The 18,499-nt window shown below is 37.4% G+C and overlaps 1 protein-coding gene across 1 annotated transcript in view; it reads left to right on the forward strand.

Moving 5' to 3' along the window:
• The window catches only part of LOC149796368 (uncharacterized), a 287,440-nt gene that overhangs the window by 231,866 nt on the left and 37,075 nt on the right, over positions 1-18,499 (forward strand). The window contains exons 42-44 of the mRNA XM_089961040.1: positions 12,914-13,014; positions 14,961-15,209; positions 17,597-17,742. Coding sequence (XP_089817166.1) covers positions 12,914-13,014; positions 14,961-15,209; positions 17,597-17,742 — 496 coding nt within the window. The remainder of the gene's footprint in view (positions 1-12,913; positions 13,015-14,960; positions 15,210-17,596; positions 17,743-18,499) is intronic.

An 18,499-nucleotide genomic window follows, 5' to 3' on the forward strand; every position in this document is an offset into this window, starting at 1 on the left:
AATAAGATCTACATCATAGGGCTGGTCATTGTCCAGAGACTGGTCACTGGGTCTCCAGGCACTGGTCACCAGGTAGTGTATCAGAAGACAGCAAAATTCGGTCTCAGGACACCAGGCACAAAATACCAGGGTATGCATCTGGTGGTAGTTACAGAAAGTCTTGCACTGTTCATCAGTTACCAGATAGTGGGTGCTAGGCACTGGACTGAAAGCACCAGTCACCAGGTAATGTCACAGTTGACATTTAATGAGTTTGTCATCTGACAGTGACCACTGTGCACTGGGCACCAGTCACCTAGCACTTACATGATGCTGATTTCTAGGCACCAGGTACAGTACAGATCACTGGGCAATGGGCATCAATCACCAAGCACCAGGTGCTAATCACTGGGTGCTAGGAACAGATTACTGGGCACTGGGCAGCATCAATTGCCTAGCACCATGTGCTAATTACTGGGCACCAGTCACCTAGCACCAGGCACAGATCATTGGGCAATGGGCATCAATCACTGGGTGTGGTGTATGGTGCTGATCTTCCATTTTCAGTCCCAAATCATTGATCATGGAGCACTAAGACCCGGTCACTAAACACTGACCACCATATGTTGAGCACTAATCAACATAGACCAGGTACCCTGTTTTGATCATTGGTCTATGGGTCACATATCAGAAACAAGATATTGGTTCATTATCCACCACTTTCAATGCATTCTTTCATTCCCAATAGGGAACAGCATTCAGATCTTGAGGACTGGTTTGAGGGAAGGGGTCAATTTGATATCCATCCCTTTTTGATATTCCTTTTCAACTCCCACCACCTTTGGTGAGTTTGCCATTTTTCCTTTTATGTCCATGCCACCACAAATGGCTTTCTCAATTAGCAGACTAGGCATGCCCTAAGTACTCTCTGCCTTCTTGGCTGTCATTATCCAGAAAAGTGGAGGGGGATCACCATTCACATTCTTCAGTGCTGAGAAGCAATTACTAATCCCATTCTCTAAGGACAGAGGATCATATAACTACTTCCATCTCTCCTGCCTGGAGATGAGATGAGATGATCTCCAAGTCAGGAAGTCTAATTCCTTTAGGATGGAGATGGGACTAGATAATCCTGCACCACCTAGAAAGTTGAGACAGGACAAAAAACTCTATGTCTTTGTGGTTACAGATAAGTGCCAGAAGAATGTGGCATGAGTGGTCATTCTCATCACTTGGGTTCACTTCTTCATCACACACACAATGTGGTTTGTTCTTTACAGCACAGTAACACAAATAGGTTATTTCATGCTGAGGCAATTAGAATCAAGCATCTTACTCAAGGACAGACCATAATGGATGACCCAGGCTGATATGATCCTTTCAGCTGCAAGTCAGGCATGCTGACCATAGAGCCACCATGACTCCTTCCACCAGGTGAGGTGTTGGAAGAAGGAGAGATGTTGACTTTTAATAAGGCAGTGAATGAGGTTTACCATCTACTTCCCTCATATCTATGTTCCATCAGAAACCATTATCCTTTCCAGCTTGGAGAGGATCTCCATTGCACAGAGGATGAAGAGTTTTTCTGCTATGGGTTGGTGTCTGTCTGTCCACAGCTGTTTGCCTTCATGCTGTTGGGCTGCATATCTACTTTCTTTTATGCTAATAAGTTGAATAAGTCCTTCTTAAAAAGCAAATAAAATAATACAGTTGTGTCATATAATAATACAGTGGTGTTGCAAATTCTAGCAGTGGGATTTGTTGTTTCTTTCAGTAAACTCTCTGATGTAAAAGTAATTATTTTTGAAACAGATTGACTGAATGTCTCCCACGCTTTTACATTTTGTGATGACAGCTCCATATTATCATTCAAATCTACATCACTGCCCTAAATCAGAATCTGATACCCATTCTGGCAATGAACATTCATGTCAAACAGCTTTAACAAAATTAACTGACCAATGGCTAGAAGAAATGAATACTAGCAATCTAACAGATAATATTTCTAGATTTTTTTCATTTATTTATCAATGACCTTCCATTCTGTATTCTGGAATGCAAACTAAGTTCAGACCTAACATCAATTGAAGACTGGTCAAAACAAGATCAGATTTTTATAAGTGAATCTAGGACAAAACATATACTTATGGGAACATGTCAAAAAATTGTAAAGTTTAAAAAAGGAAGAAAGTCATTGCAAGACATAGTTATTGGAGAGCAGTAAAAAAAAGTATATATGCAGTTACGTTCTCAATTTATAATTTACTTTTGTATATATTTATATATGTCTTTACTTGTAAATAATTATTTTCATAAGAGAGGGGAAAAAACTTGTTTATTTTTTTATTTATATTTATATTTTTTTACTTTAGTTTTTAATAGAGGTCACCAAGGGAGATTAGTTGCATTTAACTAATTGAATTACCCTAGTTAAATAAAGAAATTATTATTATTATTATTATTATTATTATTATTATTATTATTATTATTATTAATATTATTATTATTATTATTATTATTATTATTATTATTATTATTATAGTGAAACATGGTTAGTTGTTTCACAGTCAAAACCATAACACACTCAACTTGTCATTTTTTTAAGATTCTATTTCTCTGCATTTTAGATCCACATTCCAAGGTGACAATGTCATTACAGTATAGCACCAAACTAGTCAAGATATAGCTCAAGAAATATTACATCTAGGATTACTTGTGCTACTTTTGATTTCTCCACTCACAACATGTATCATACTTGCTGTTGTGTTATTCAGAAAGGAAAAATAGCAAAAATGCATTTTTGAAATATGTTTCAATTAACTGTTAATATGCCCAAATAGCAGTGAGATCATGAGCAACTAGATAAAATGTTTTTGTGAAGGTGATTTTACTGTGCTTGAAAATTATGTCATTAGTAACAGCTGAACTGCAAATAATTTCAAGCTCTAAACATATAACACTAAAACTTTGCTTTTTATAAATATGTTATGATTGTTAATTTATGTGCCCAATGAATTACGAAAACAGACTGTCCAATGAAGTGGTAATTTCTAGACTTGCAATGTACACTGTTATTACCCTTTGCAAATTCACTTTCAGACTGATCTTAGGAAAAAAATAACACGTGCATAGCAGTTAGAATCTAATAAAAATATATATTTAGAAAGTGGTTTCACATTTATCAGTATGTTCTTATTGATGTTTTAAATTTTGAAGCACAAGTTGCTAGTTTTTATCTTGAAATGATAGTAAATGATAACTTGTGAAATCTGGCAGTGATAACAAATGATAACTTGTGGGGGAGATGGGTTCCCATCCTTCAGCACTATTGACAATTGATTGATGTACAACATTCTCAGACATGCTCTCTTGCATAATGTATCTCTCTGTTTGGGAGACAGTGACTAACTAGGCATAATCTCCTCAGTTTGGGAGACAGTGACTAACTAGGCATAATCCCATCTGTTTGGGAGTCAGTAACTTGACTAGGCCTAATTCCCTCTGTGTGGGAGACAGTGACTAACTAGGCCTAATGCTCTTTGTTTGGGAGACAGTGACTAACTAGGCCTAATGCTCTTTGTTTGGGAGACAGATACTAACTAGGCCTAATGCTCTTTGTTTGGGAGACAGTGACTAACTAGGCCTAATGCTCTTTGTTGGGAGACAGTGACTAACTAGGCATAATCCCCTCTGTTTGGGCAACAGTGACTTGACTAGGTCTAATCCTGTCTGTTTAGGAGACAGTGACTTGATTAGGCCTAATCTCCTCTGTTTGGGAGACAGTGACTAGGCATCATCCCCTCTGTTTGGGAGACAGTGACTAACTAGGCCTAATCCCCTCTGTTTGGGGGACAGTGACTAACTAGGCCTAATCCCCTCTGTTTGGGAGACAGTGACTAACTAGGCCTAATCCCATCTGTTTGGGAGACAGTGACTAACTAGGCCTAATCCCCTCTGTTTGGGAGACAGTGACTTGACTAGGCCTAATCCCCTCTGTTTGGGCGACAGTGACTTGACTAGGTCTAATCCTGTCTGTTTAGGGGACAGTGACTTGATTAGGCCTAATCCCCTCTGTTTGGGAGACAATGACTTGACTAGCATAATCTGCAAACAGATGTTGGATCTTATACCTTCTCAGAACATAATTTACTTTTCACACATGTCAAGGAACAATCTGTAGTCCTCCCAGTCTCACGGATACTTGTTCTCTTAGTGCAGCTGAATGAGTAGACATTATTAGTCATCTCTACCCCTGTTGGACTTTGAGCATGGCAGCAGAATTAGTTCCTATGGGAAGGCATCATATGGTTCCTCTCCAGCTTATTGCAAACTAGAGAACTTAAAGGACCTCCTATCTGCCCAAATCCAATCAGGATCCAACTTTCATCAGTTCTTATTCATGCCATGGAACCTTTCTCCTTCCTTTCAACTGATGTCTCAGACTTGGGGTGGAGGGCTCATCTAGAACTAGAGCAGATAGTCCTGTAGTACTGGTGGTCTAAGAAAGAATGTTCCCTTCACATCAACAATCTTGAAGTGCAGGCTGTATTTTTCCCAAGCATTTCTCTAGTACATCAGCCATATATTGCTATAGTATTTCAACCATACATTGCTATAGTACATCAAACTTATTGCTGTTGTTGTTGTTAAGTTTAACGCCATTTTTCAGCACACGATAGGCTATGCATGGCAGCCAGTATTAACGGTGGAGAAAGAACCCAGGAAAACCCCAGGAAGAACCACTGACCCACGAGAAGCTACTGGCAAGCTTTCTCACATACCCACATTGGCTGAATCCTAGACTCGAACCCATGCAGACAGAGGTGAGATGGCAGTGATCTGTAATGGAGAGCGCTTTAGACCACTCGGCCACTCGGGGCCCTGCAAACTTATTGCTGTAGTACATCAAACATATATTGCTGTAGTACATCAAACATATATTGTTGTAGTACATCAAACAGATATTGCTATAGTACATCAACCATATATTGCTGTAGTACATCAACCATATATTGCTCTAGTACATCAAACATATATTGCTATAGTACATCAACCATATATTGCTATAGTACATCAACCATATATTGCTATAGTACATCAAACATATATTGCTATATTACATCAATCATATATTGTTATAGTACATCAACCATATATTGCTGTAGTACATCAATCATATATTGCTATAGTACATCAAACATATATTGCTATAGTACATCAACCATATATTGCTATAGTACATCAACCATATATTGTTGTAGTACATCAACCATAAATTGCTGTAGTACATCAAACATATATTGCTATAGTACATCAATGATATATTGCTCTAGTACATCAAACATATATTGCTATAGTACATCAAACATATTGCTATATTACATCAATCATATATTGTTATAGTACATTAACCATATATTGCTATAGTACATCAACGATATATTGCTCTAGTACATCAAACATATATTGCTATAGTACATCAAACATATATTGCTATAGTACATCAACCATATATTGTTATAGTACATCAACCACATATTGTTATAGTAAATCAACCATATATTGCTTTAGTACATCAATCATATATTGCTATAGTACATCAACCATATATTGCTATAGTACATCAACCATATATTGCTATAGTACATCAACCATATATTGCTATAGTACATCAACCATATATTGTTGTAGTACATCAACCATAAATTGCTGTAGTACATCAAACATATATTGCTATAGTACATCAAACATATATTGCTCTAGTACATCAAACGTATACTGCTCTAGTACATCAAACATATATTGCTATAGTACATCAAACATATATTGCTATAGTACATCAAACATATATTGCTCTAGTACATCAAACGTATACTGCTCTAGTACATCAAACATATATTGCTCTAGTACATGAAAAATATATTGCTGTAGTAAATGAAACATATATTGCTGTAGTACATCAACCATAAATTGCTGTAGTACATGGAACATATAAGCCATCTCTGTAGTACATCAGACATAAAAGGCATTGCTGTAGTACATCAAACATAAAAGGCATTGCTATAGTACATCAGCCATATACAATATTGTTCTAGTACATCAAAGATATATTGTCATAGTACATTAAACATATATTGCTGTAGTACATGAATCATATAAGCCATCACTGTAGTACATCAGACATGTAAGGCATTGCTGCATCTTGGTTATTACAGTCAACAAATCAGTTGTATTATTCCTCAGACTCTTAGCTCAGCTTCCTGTTTCAAAGTTTGGAACCTTGCCCACTGGACAAGCAATAACTCTCAGAGTGTATCACATTCTGGACAAGAGGACATAGGGCAAGGAGTTCTGACAGAATGATCTCTACACAAGTCAGTAACAGAGAGGCGTTTTCATCTGTTGGAAAGACCAATGGTATTTGAAGTTGAGGAATGAGTTTTCAAGTCAGTAGCAGAGAGGCGTTTTCATTTGTTGGAAAGACCAATGGTATTTGCAGTGAGGAATGAGTTTCCAAGTCAGTAGCATAGAGGCGTTTTCATCTCTTGGAAAGACCAATGGAGTGAAGCTGAGGAACGAGTTTCCTCTTTATGTCTATTCAGTACCAGACCAGAAGATTTTAGTGGTGGATGCCTTCAGGCTTGAATAAGATCAACTGTACATTCACATCCTATGCATTCCCATCTTTGTGAATAACCTTCAAGTTCTTTATGAATAACCTTCTGAATAACCTTCAAGTTGTTTATGAATAACCCTTCAAGTTCTTTATGAATAACCTTCAAGTTCTTCACATAATCAGGACTCAGAGTCATGGCTCATCCTTATATCTTCCATATGATAACAAAGGTTGTGGTTCCATGATCTCTTCAAACATGTTGGTCAACAATCCCAGGGAATTACTGCTGAAGAGGGATCTCTGATTGCATCACAAAGGATCCTTCATAAACAACACTCCTCCAATCCTCCACCTTCATGCCTGGCTCATAAATTCAAATGATCTTCTAAGACCATTTTTAGAACCAGAGTGCCAAATGCATTGTTCATGATAGAAAACAAGGGTTTACAATGCAGAGTGGAGAAATTTATATAATTGTTGCAGTAAGAGATGTGTGGGTATATGTGCCCCCCCGCTTTATCAACAGTTGCAGTAGGAAAAGTGTTGCTATCTCTTTACCCCCTCTTTACCAGCAATTGCCAATTCTCTTCTTTTTGTCTTTACTCAATATCCACAATTAAGGGTTATAAATCAGACCCTCCTAATACTCTTAAGGTTTTTATAGGCTCCACTGTAGGCTCAGACCCATGTCTTTCAGAACAGATCACTAAACGTTAAGCTTCAGACACCAGTCTCTCACTCATTAATTCCATGGTGGAACCTCTTGTATGTTCTTTGGTCACTGTCTGGACTACCTTGTGGATTTTTGAGTGCAGGTTCTTTTAACAATCTTTCCTATAAAACAGTTTTCCTCCTCTCCCTAGCATCAGCAAGGACAAGGAATGAAGCTTATGCTTTGTCAGTGGAAAAGGGTTGTTTATTTTTCAATGATAACTATGATGTTTAGTCTCTCTTGGTTGTGAGTTCATTTGGCTTGGGCATGTAATGAAGATGCACCAAGAATGGATACCCAGGGTAGACCTCAGATGGTAGGCACAAATGTAGACAGCTGAAGGTAATATGATAATATGGCGAAGGACAGTGATGACTGAGCTATAAGAGATTAGACTTGTCTGAGGCAAGGCACCTAGAAATTAAACTTGTCTGAGGCAAGGCACCTAGAAATTAGATGTGTCTGAGGCAAGGCACAAGTCATTCGTCAAGAGTGACCTAGATGGTGGAAGATAGTTGCAGTTTTATGTCCCAGATGGGATGAAGAGGACTAACTAACTCTTTACCAATTATGGATTCTAACCAAGAATAAGTTAACTTCACTAGTTCTTGTTCTTATTTTAATCCAAAGCCTCAATCACATCCATGCTTGGGATGGTCTAGTTAGACTTCTTTGCCCAGGCTCAGTCACATCTGTGCTTGGGATTGTCTAGTTAGACTTCTCTGCCCAGGCTCAGTCACATCTGTGCTTGGGATGGTCTAGTTAGACTTCTCTGCCCAGGCTCAGTCACATCTGTGCTTGGGATTGTCTAGTTAGACTTCTCTGCCCAGGCTCAGTCACATCTGTGCTTGGGATTGTCTAGTTAGACTTCTCTGTCCAGGCTCTCACATGGCACTCGCCAAATGGAACCCATCACAACCAGATCGACTACATACTGGTTCAAAACCGTTACTGATCTGGCATCAATAGAGCAAAAACAAGGACATTCCCAGGTGCTGATGTTGGGAGTGATCATGAACTTCCGAGTGAGGCTGAAGAAAATTAACAAGCCAAAGAACATCAGGCTCAAATTCAACCTTGAACAACCGAAGGACCCTAACATCTGCAAGTCATTCCAAGCCACAATTGGAGGAAAATTTGCTCCACTCCTTGTGATGGATGGTGATGTCAATGAGATGACAGACACCTTCAACACAGTCATGACAGCAACTGCCAAGGACATCATTGGCCTCCATCGCCCGAAGAAAAAACCCTGGGTTACAGAAGAGATTCTGAAGTTGTGTGATGCCCGAAGAGAACTAAAAAAACACCAGACACACAACAGGGGCATTGAAGTACCGAGAAATAAACAAGAATATCAGAAAAAACTTGAGCAAAGCAAAAGAAAATTGGATTGGATAAAAGTGCACAGAAATGGAGAACAGTCTGATAAGGAATAACATGCAAAAAGGCATTCCAAATTGTGAAAGACCTCACCAGACCGAAACAACCAAGAGTCAGTACCATTCAAGACAAAAATGGAAAATGCCTCACAGAAGCGAGTGACATTGCAGAAAGATGGACTGAGTATTGCAAAGAACTCTACAACCATCAGTCCACAGGAGACCCAGAGGTGCTTGAAGTTCCAAACTCCTCAAATGATGATGACTTCCCCATTCTCAAAGAAGAGGTGGAGTCAGCAATAAGAGCACTGAAGAATGGGAAGGCAGCTGGAGTAGACAACATCCCAGCTGAACTTATCAAGTATGGGGGAGAATCAGTGAAAGAGCTACTAACAAAAATCTGCAACAAGATCTGGCAGACAGGTGAATGGCCAACACAATGGACCCAGTCACTGATTATAACACTTCCCAAAAAAGGCAATCTCCAGCTGTGCCATAATTACAGAACTATCAGTTTGATCAGCCATGCTAGTAAGGTAATGCTGAAGATCATCTTGAACAGACTGAAACCACAAGCAGAAGAAATAATCGCTGAAGAACAGGCTGGGTTCCGGAGTGGAAGAAGCACAACAGAACAAATATTCAATCTCAGGGTTCTGTGCGAAAAGTACTCGCAACACCAACAAGACATCTATCATGTGTCCATAGATTTCAAAAAGGCCTTTGACAGAGTGTGGCATGAGGCATTGTGGGCCACAATGAAGAAGTATAACATGGGTCAAAAACTAACCAATACCATCAAGCAGCTGTACGCCAAGGCTACCAATGTAGTAATTGCCCAAGGTGCTGTGGGGGACTGGTTCCAGACAACAGTTGGAGTGCGTCAAGGCTGTCTCCTGTCACCCACGCTTTTCAACATCTACTTAGAGTGCATCATGAGTGAAGCCCTGGAAAACCACTGTGGGACAGTCAGCATGGGAGGGCGTAACATCACCAACCTCTGCTTTGCAGATGACATTGATGGGCTGGCAGGCAGTGAAGACGAGCTAGCCACCTTAGTGAAGAACCTGGATGAAACATTTTCCAGATTTGACATGGAGATAAGCGCTGAGAAGACAAAACTGATGACAAATAGTGGCAAACAAATCTCAGCCAAGATTAAAGTCAGAGGACATGAACTGGAAACAGTAAGCCAGTTCAGATGTCTTGGTTCCATAATCACTGAAGAGGGATCAAGAGCAGATATTTTGTCAAGAGCAGCACAAACAATGGCAGCTTTGTCAAAGCTAAGACCCATCTGGAGAGATAAGAATATCTGTCTGAAAACTAAAATCAGACTATTGTGAGCTCTAGTCATCTCAGTCTTTTTGTACTCATGTGAGGCATGGACCCTGACTGCAGAATTACAACGAAGAATCCAATCACTTGAAATGAGATGCTACAGAACCATCCTTGGCATCTCTTACATGGACCACATCACAAATGAAGAAGTGCGTAACACCATCAGGCACGAAGTAGGCCAATATGAGGACCTCCTCACCACCGTCAAAAAGAGAAAGCTGAAATGGTATGGCCATGTCACTAGAGCCAACAGTCTATCCACAACAGTCCAGGGTGGCAGAAGGAGAGGTAGACAGAGAAAAAAGTGGACTGACAACATCACAGAATGGACCAGGAAAAGTTTTGCGGAGACACAGGCATTGGCACATGATCAAGACAAGTGGAGGGAACTGGTCAGATGTTCAGCAGCACAGTGCCTCAACGACCACACTAGGTCATGAGACTGATGATGATGATGATGATGTCCAGGCTCATTCACATCTGTGCTTGGGATGGTCTAGTTAGACTTCTCTGCCCAGGCTCAGTCACATCTGTGCTTGGGATGGTATAGTTACACTTCTTTGCTCACACTCAGTCACATCTGTGCTTGGGATGGTCTAGTTAGACTTCTTTGCCCAGGCTTAGTCACATCTGTGCTTGGGATGGTCTAGCTAGACTTCTTTGCCCAGGCTCAGTCACATCTGTGCTTGGGATAGTCTAGTTAGACTTCTTTGCCTAGGCTCAACCACATCTGTGCTTGAGATAGTCTAATTAGACTTCTTTGCCCAGTTAGAACTTTATGGTTTTATATAGCTAACCAATACTAAATCAGATCAGGTGGTGTAACAGGATAAACCTGAATGGATGCTTGGATCAAATGACAATAAAACACAATGTGATGAAAAATGGAAATTTATGAAATGAATTAATAAAAATATATACTCTACAAATACAATGATTCTTTCACACTCTAAACATACATCGCATTCAGTTACTTCATCCGAACATTCACAAATAGGAAAACAAAAAAATGATTCATATATTCAAATGTATGACAGTAAGATTCATATAATCTCATGTAATGAAAGTAAGATTCAAATAATCTCATGTAATCTCATGGAATGAAAGTGAGATTCAAATAATCTCATGTAATCTCATGGAATGAAAGTGAGATTCAAATAATCTCATGGAATGAAAATAAGATTCAAATAATATCATGTAATCAAAATGACTCAATTGTACTCAATTGAAACAATTATATGACTTGGTCATTTTTACACCTGTATGATACATAAACATTTGGAAGAACTTGCAAATGTGTCCACCGACAAACCACACAGTTCTCCCGAATTCTTGGGTTGGCCCACACTTGTATCAGCTGCACACACCCTTCTTGAATCCACCATGTGCACAAGTTTACAAATTAGTGGTTTCGTCTTATTATTGCCTTGATGGTTACATTATCTTCCATGTCCATATAGATACACACACAGCCAGACAGACAGACTGATATACCCACACACACATACATACAGACAGCACACAGTTCTCCTGAATTGGGTTTATCCCACTTGTATTGGCCACACCCACCCTTCATGGATCCACCATGTGCACAGACATATGTATATACATACATACAGACAGCTACAATAAAACCAAACTGGTTATAATAATAGGTATGGAATTAAAATATATAGATACATGCAACTAAATTAAACCCCCAATACTAACTTGTAACAATTCAAAAGTTCACAACGTTTCAATCCGCATAGTAGTAAAGGCAACATTTTAAGGTATGATATTAAAAACTGAATATGCTTCACATATCAAATATAATAAAAATGTAACACTTACCCTATGGCTTTAGAACACTCCTTGACAAGATCACTCCTTGACAAGATCCAGAATACCAGTGTGTCAGTTATAAAATGAAACTTGCCTCAAATCTACAGGAGAATGAGTATTAGTAAGGGTAAAATACCCATGCATACCATGCTTTTAGTGTTTCTTGCCACAAGCAATCTATGACAAGATACATGCTAGTTCTGTTGCTTACCTAGAAAAACAATTATCCACCCTAGGTAACGTTGTATGCATGTACGTTGAAAATGATCAAATCATTCTAAGGTGAAACCAAGTTATTTCTTGCCTTATTCTGTAACAGATGGCTCAGGCACATAATGAATGTGCCCCAAGAATGGATACCCATTAGATAGAACTTTATGGTTCTATCTAGCTAATTATAGAGGAAAAGAAAGCATGCAATTGTAACTATCTTATTTTCCCTTTTGAAGGTACTTGTGATATTTTAGCAGCCAACATCTTGAGTTGGATTGGGTGGGCTTTTAAAAAAGCTTATAAATCTCACTTTCATTAAAATAAAAACCCATAAGGATTGTGCTGTTGCTGCATCTTGAGCCTTTTTGAATCAAAGCCTCATTCTGGCATTCTTGGCATGCCTTGTAGACATTTAACTTTTGTTCATTGGTGGATCAAAGTGAGGGTTTCTTTATGCTTTCAGTCCAGTTGTTTCAGCCCAGCAAGTTGTCAAGTCGAGTTGACATTATGACTGACAACAATAATAAGTTCACTTGATAACTTATATTGGGCCTTGAGCCATTACACCTACTATCCCCAACCCCTGGCTGGCAAAGTCAGCAATGTAATAATCACAGGTGATGAATTGCTCGTATTAAAATGTAGGTTTTTTTGGGGGGGGGGCAGGAAATAATTTGCTTTGATTAGTTCCAGGTAAAGATATAGTGATGCAATAATTGCATGTAATTGATGGATTATATGGTCAATACTAAAAAAGGGAAGTACAAGAACCTTGTAACCAAAAACCACAAGCATTTTGTTTTAAAAATTTAAAGGAGATTAACTTTTCATTGCAATATTCTTTAGATGGTCAGATGGCAGTCAAGTGTCCTTCATGAATTGGGCCACAGGAGAGCCTAATGACTATGGTGGGGCAGAGGACTGTGTCTCCATTAACATAAGGGATGGTAGGTAACTCCATTAATCTTAAAGTGTGATGATGCAGAGTTGTGTCCCTTTGATTCATGGTCTTTGTCAATACCTATTATGCAGGCCTTCCTGTGCTTTGAATTTTATATAAAACTAATTTATTATCAACTTTTTCATGCTAAGAATAGAACGATTTTTAATCAGGTTTGTTGGATATCCACCTAAATTATAAATGATTAGCAAAATCAACAATACAAGTGTAACAAATTCTAAAAACATAAACTGAATTACTTTTGCATATCCAGGAAAATGTGAAACCTCATCAGCAATTAGAAGTCATGATTATACCCTTAGGGCAGTGTGAATTGTTGACATGATTATGCCTGCATTGAATTCACTGCATCCTGTTCACATGATTATTCCTACAGTGAATTCACTCTATCTTGTTGACATGATTATGTCTCAGTGAATTCACTGCATCCAGTTCAAATGATTATGCAGACAGTGAATTCACTGCATCAAGTTCAGATAATTATGCTGACAGTGAATTCACTGTGATCTGTTGACAATATTATGTCTGTAGTGAAATCACTGCATCCTGTTGACATGAGTATGCCTACATTGAATTCACTGATTTATTGACTTGATAATGCCAACAGCCAGTCAATTTGTTGATATGATTATGGCTACAAGGAATTCTATTTGACTTGTTGACGTGATTATGCCTAAATATAATTAATTGTGACTTGTTGACATGGTTATACCTAAATAGTATTAATTGTGACTTGTTGACATGGTTATGCTTACAGAGAATTCAATTTCACCTGTTGACATGATTATACATAAATAGAATTAATTGTGACTTGTTGACATGATTATACATAAATAGAATTAATTGTGACTTGTTGACATGATTATACATAAATAGAATTAATTGTGACTTGTTGACATGGTTATACATAAATAGAATTAATTGTGACTTGTTGACATAGTTATACCTAAATAGTATTGATTGTGACTTGTTGACATGGTTGTGCTTACAGAGAATTCAATTTCACCTGTTGACATGATTATACATAAATAGAATTAATTGTGACTTGTTGACATGATTATACATAAATAGAATTAATTGTGACTTGTTGACATGATTATACATAAATAGAATTAATTGTGACTTGTTGACATGATTATACTTACAGAGAATTCAATTTCACCTGTTGACATGATTATACATAAATAGAATTAACTGTGACTTGTTGACATGATTATACATAAATAGAATTAATTGTGACTTGTTGACAGGATTATGCATTCAGTGAATTTACTTTGGCTTGATCACATGACTATGCCTGCAGTTTAATTTTTATGACTTGTAAATAAGTACTAAAATGCTAATCATATTTTCTAAATGTAGTCTCATTTATTTGATAAAAACTTCATACCAGAACATAAGTTTTTGATCAAATCAAAATAACTTGGAACTGATTGATCTACATTCCTGTCTTATACAATGGTCAGTATAGTCCAGTAAAATATAGTACAGTCCGGTATAATATGGTCAGTATAGTCCAGTAAAATATAGTACAATCCAATATAATATGGTCATACTTAATGTTATATGTTTTATAATGTTATAGGTATCAGTTTAATTCACAGGGAAACTACCTTTTTATTTCTGTTGACAAATTTGTGAATTATGTAGACAGCATATTTAATCTTCAAATATAATTTTTGTTTTCATTTTTATCACACTATTTATTAAGACATATATTTGCTTATTGTGTAATTTGGATATTGTGATATAAAAAAGGAATATAAGAATGATAACAATATTGGAAGTGGCTTTTGTTGTAATGCACATTTATTGCCTACTTTTAAAATCTAGTACATGCCAAATGTTATCTGCTGATAATTCCATTTTAGAAATTCTAAAAAGTTCAGGTAATGAAGAAAGTGTTATAATGTAATTAATATGTGTTTGCAGGCAGCTGGAATGATGCCATCTGTTCCAGCAAGGCAGGGTATGTATGTAAGAAGAGGGTGGGTGCCGCCCCCACTCCAGCTGCTCCTACCCAGCCTTGGACAGGATTCTGCCCAGTAGGGTTCAATCTCCATGGCAACAAGTGCTTCAGAATATTTACTGATGCACTAAACTTTACCTCAGCTTTGTCCAAGTGTCAGGCCTTTGGCAAGGGGTACACTTTGGCTAGTGTTCAGAATCAAGGAGAAAATGGTGAGTTGTTTTTCCTTTATAAATAAAGTGTACATTTAATTCATAATATAACAAAATAACTACAGTAAAACTCATCCTAATTTTATTTTAACAAAACAACTAGTGTATAATACATCCTAATTTTACTTTCACAAAATAACTACAGTAAAACTCATCCTAATTTTATTTTAACAAAATAACTACAGTAAAACTCGTCCTAATTTTATTTTAACAAAATAACTACAGTAAAACTTATCCTAATTTTATTTTAACAAAACAACTACAGTAAGACTCATCCTAATTTCCTGGATAAGCATCCAGTGATGGACTGAGTTTGACAAGAATGCTTGTTAGATCATATTAATTTGGAATTAGCAGGCATGCTTATAGTTGAAAGAATGAGTGATTTCCTTGACTGTTTGGTGTGTTTATAATAAGGAATATGTGATTTCCTTGACTGTTGGCCATGTATACATTTGAAAGAATTAGTGATTTCCTTGACTGTTTGGTGTGTTTATAGGAGGTAATTAGTAATTAGTGATTTCCTTGACTGTTGACCATGTTTATAACTGAATGAATGAGTGATTCTCTTGACTGTTTGTTGTGTTTATAGGAAGGAATAAGTGATTCCTTTGACTGTTGGCCATGTTTACGTTTGAAAGAATGAGTGATTTCCTTGACTATTTGGTGTGTTTATAGGAATAAATGAGTGATTTCCTTGACTGTTTGGTATTTTGATAGGAATAAATGAGTGATTCCCTTGACTGTTTGGTGTGTTGATAGGAAGGAATGAGTGATTCCCTTGACTGTTTAGTGTGTTGATAGGAAGGAATGAGTGATTCCCTTGATTGTTTGTTGTGTTGATAGGAAGGAATGAGTGATTCCCTTGACTGTTTAGTGTGTTGGTAGGAAGGAATGAGTGATTCCCTTGACTGTTTGTTGTGTTGATAGGAAGGAATGAGTGATTCCCTTGACTGTTTAGTGTGTTGATAGGAAGGAATGAGTGATTCCCTTGACTGTTTAGTGTGTTGATAGGAAGGAATGAGTGGTTCTCTTGACTGTTTGATGTGTTGATAGGAAGGAATGAGTGATTCCCTTGACTGTTTGGTGTGTTGATAGGAAGGAATGAGTGATTCCCTTGACTGTTTGGTGTGTTGATAGGAAGGAATGAGTGATTCCCTTGACTGTTTAGTGTGTTGATAGGAAGGAATTGGTGATTTCCTTGACTGTTTGTTGTGTTTTTTGGAAAGAATGAGTGATTCCCTTGACTGTTTCATGTGTTTATTGGAAAGAATGAGTGATTTCCTTGACTGTTTGGTATTTTGATAGGAATAAATGAGTGATTCCCTTGACTGTTTGGTGTGTTGATAGGAAGGAATGAGTGATTCCCTTGACTGTGTAGTGTGTTGATAGGAAGGAATGAGTGATTCCCTTGACTGTTTGGTGTGCTGATAGGAAGGAATGAGTGATTCCCTTGACTGTTTAGTGTGTTGATAGGAAGGAATGAGTGATTCCCTTGACTGTGTAGTGTGTTGATAGGAAGGAATGAGTGATTCCCTTGACTGTGTAGTGTGTTGATAGGAAGGAATGAGTGATTCCCTTGACTGTTTGGTGTGTTGATAGGAAGGAATGAGTGATTCCCTTGACTATTTGGTGTGTTGATAGGAAGGAATGAGTGATTCCCTTGACTGTTTGGTGTGTTGATAGGAAGGAATGAGTGATTCCCTTGACTGTTTGTTGTGTTTATTGGAAAGAATGAGTGATTCCCTTGACTGTTGGCTGGGTTTATATTTAAAGGAATGAGTGATTCCCTTGACTGTTTGATGTGCTGATTGGAAAGAATGAGTGATTCCCTTGACTGTTTGATGTGCTGATTGGAAAGAATGAGTGATTCCCATGACTGTTGGCTGGGTTTATATTTAAAGGAATGAGTGATTCCCTTGACTGTTGGCTGGGTTTATATTTAAAGGAATGAGTGATTCCCTTGACTGTTGGCTGGGTTTATATTTAAAGGAATGAGTGATTCCCTTGACTGTTGGCTGGGTTTATATTTAAAGGAATGAGTGATTCCTGCGTGTATTTGATGTGTATAAGTTTTTTTTTTCTGTATGTATATGTTCTGATCACTGCCATCATCCTTGTTTAAGTGATTGATTTATCTTTTGATGAACCAGATTGGTTTCATAACCATTCAACATATTGGTATATTTTATATTGAAATTCATGTTTTTATAGTGATATTCATTTCTTTTGTTGATATTCAGTTTTTTATGTTCATATTCAATTTCTTATACTGATATCATTGTTGTTTTGGCATTGTTGACTTGGAACATATTTTAGGTGCAAGTAATTCTTATTATTGTTAGAAGTTTCTTACAGATTTCACTGTTCTTGAATATTTTTTTCAGCCTTTTTAGTGACGTTGCTAGCAAACATGAATGTTGATCCCTGGTTAGGATTGGAGAAGGATGACAGTGGTCACTTCTACTGGATCAGTAATGAAGATCTTTACTATACAAACTGGGGATTTGGAGAACCCAATGGCCAGCAGAGGGTAGGTCAGGTTATTCAAATGAAATTAGTGAGTTACACCTGTATTGTCAATACTTTTGAAGCATGTAGCTTAACTTTGACTCAAGAGCCCAAAAAGCAGGTATGGGATTTGGGCAGCTTAAAATTTATTGAAATTTAGTATGAAGGAAGGAAAAGCAAAGTCAAAATGAAGCTTAAGTCCTTTAATTGCAGCTTAATCTTAAATAAAATAACAAAGTTCAAAATGTTTGAACTCTTAGTATGAGTTTTAAGTTTTTCTTAACCAAAAGTATTCAGATTACCTGACTATTTCAGTTCACATTTATTCTTTGAGCCTCTTCCAAGCAAATGCTTTGACAGGTCAAAGTATTCAGGCTGCTGACTGGTTCAGTTCGTACTTTAAACTTCTCCTAAGCAAAAGCTTTGACAGCCTAAATTATTCAGGTTGCCAGACTGGTTCAGTTCATATTTATACTTTGAGCCTTTCCTAACCAAATGCTTCTGACATTGATTTCAAGGTTAAAGGTGTGATTCAGTATTGGCTTCTGACATTGATTTCAAGGTTAAAGTTGTGATTGAGTTTTGGCTTTTGACATCGATTTCAAGGTTAAAGGTGTGATTCAGTCTTGGCTTCTGACATTGATTTCAAGGTTAAAGGTGTGATTCAGTTTTGGCTTCTGACATTGATTTCAAGGTTAAAGTTGTGATTCAGTTTTGGCTTCTGACATTGATTTCAAGGTTAAAGTTGTGATTCAGTTTTGGCTTATGACATCTATAAT

Source organism: Sinohyriopsis cumingii, chromosome 6, assembly GCF_028554795.1.
Source record: "Sinohyriopsis cumingii isolate HCF-2022 chromosome 6, ASM2855479v2, whole genome shotgun sequence".
Taxonomy (NCBI): Eukaryota; Metazoa; Mollusca; class Bivalvia; order Unionida; family Unionidae; genus Sinohyriopsis; species Sinohyriopsis cumingii.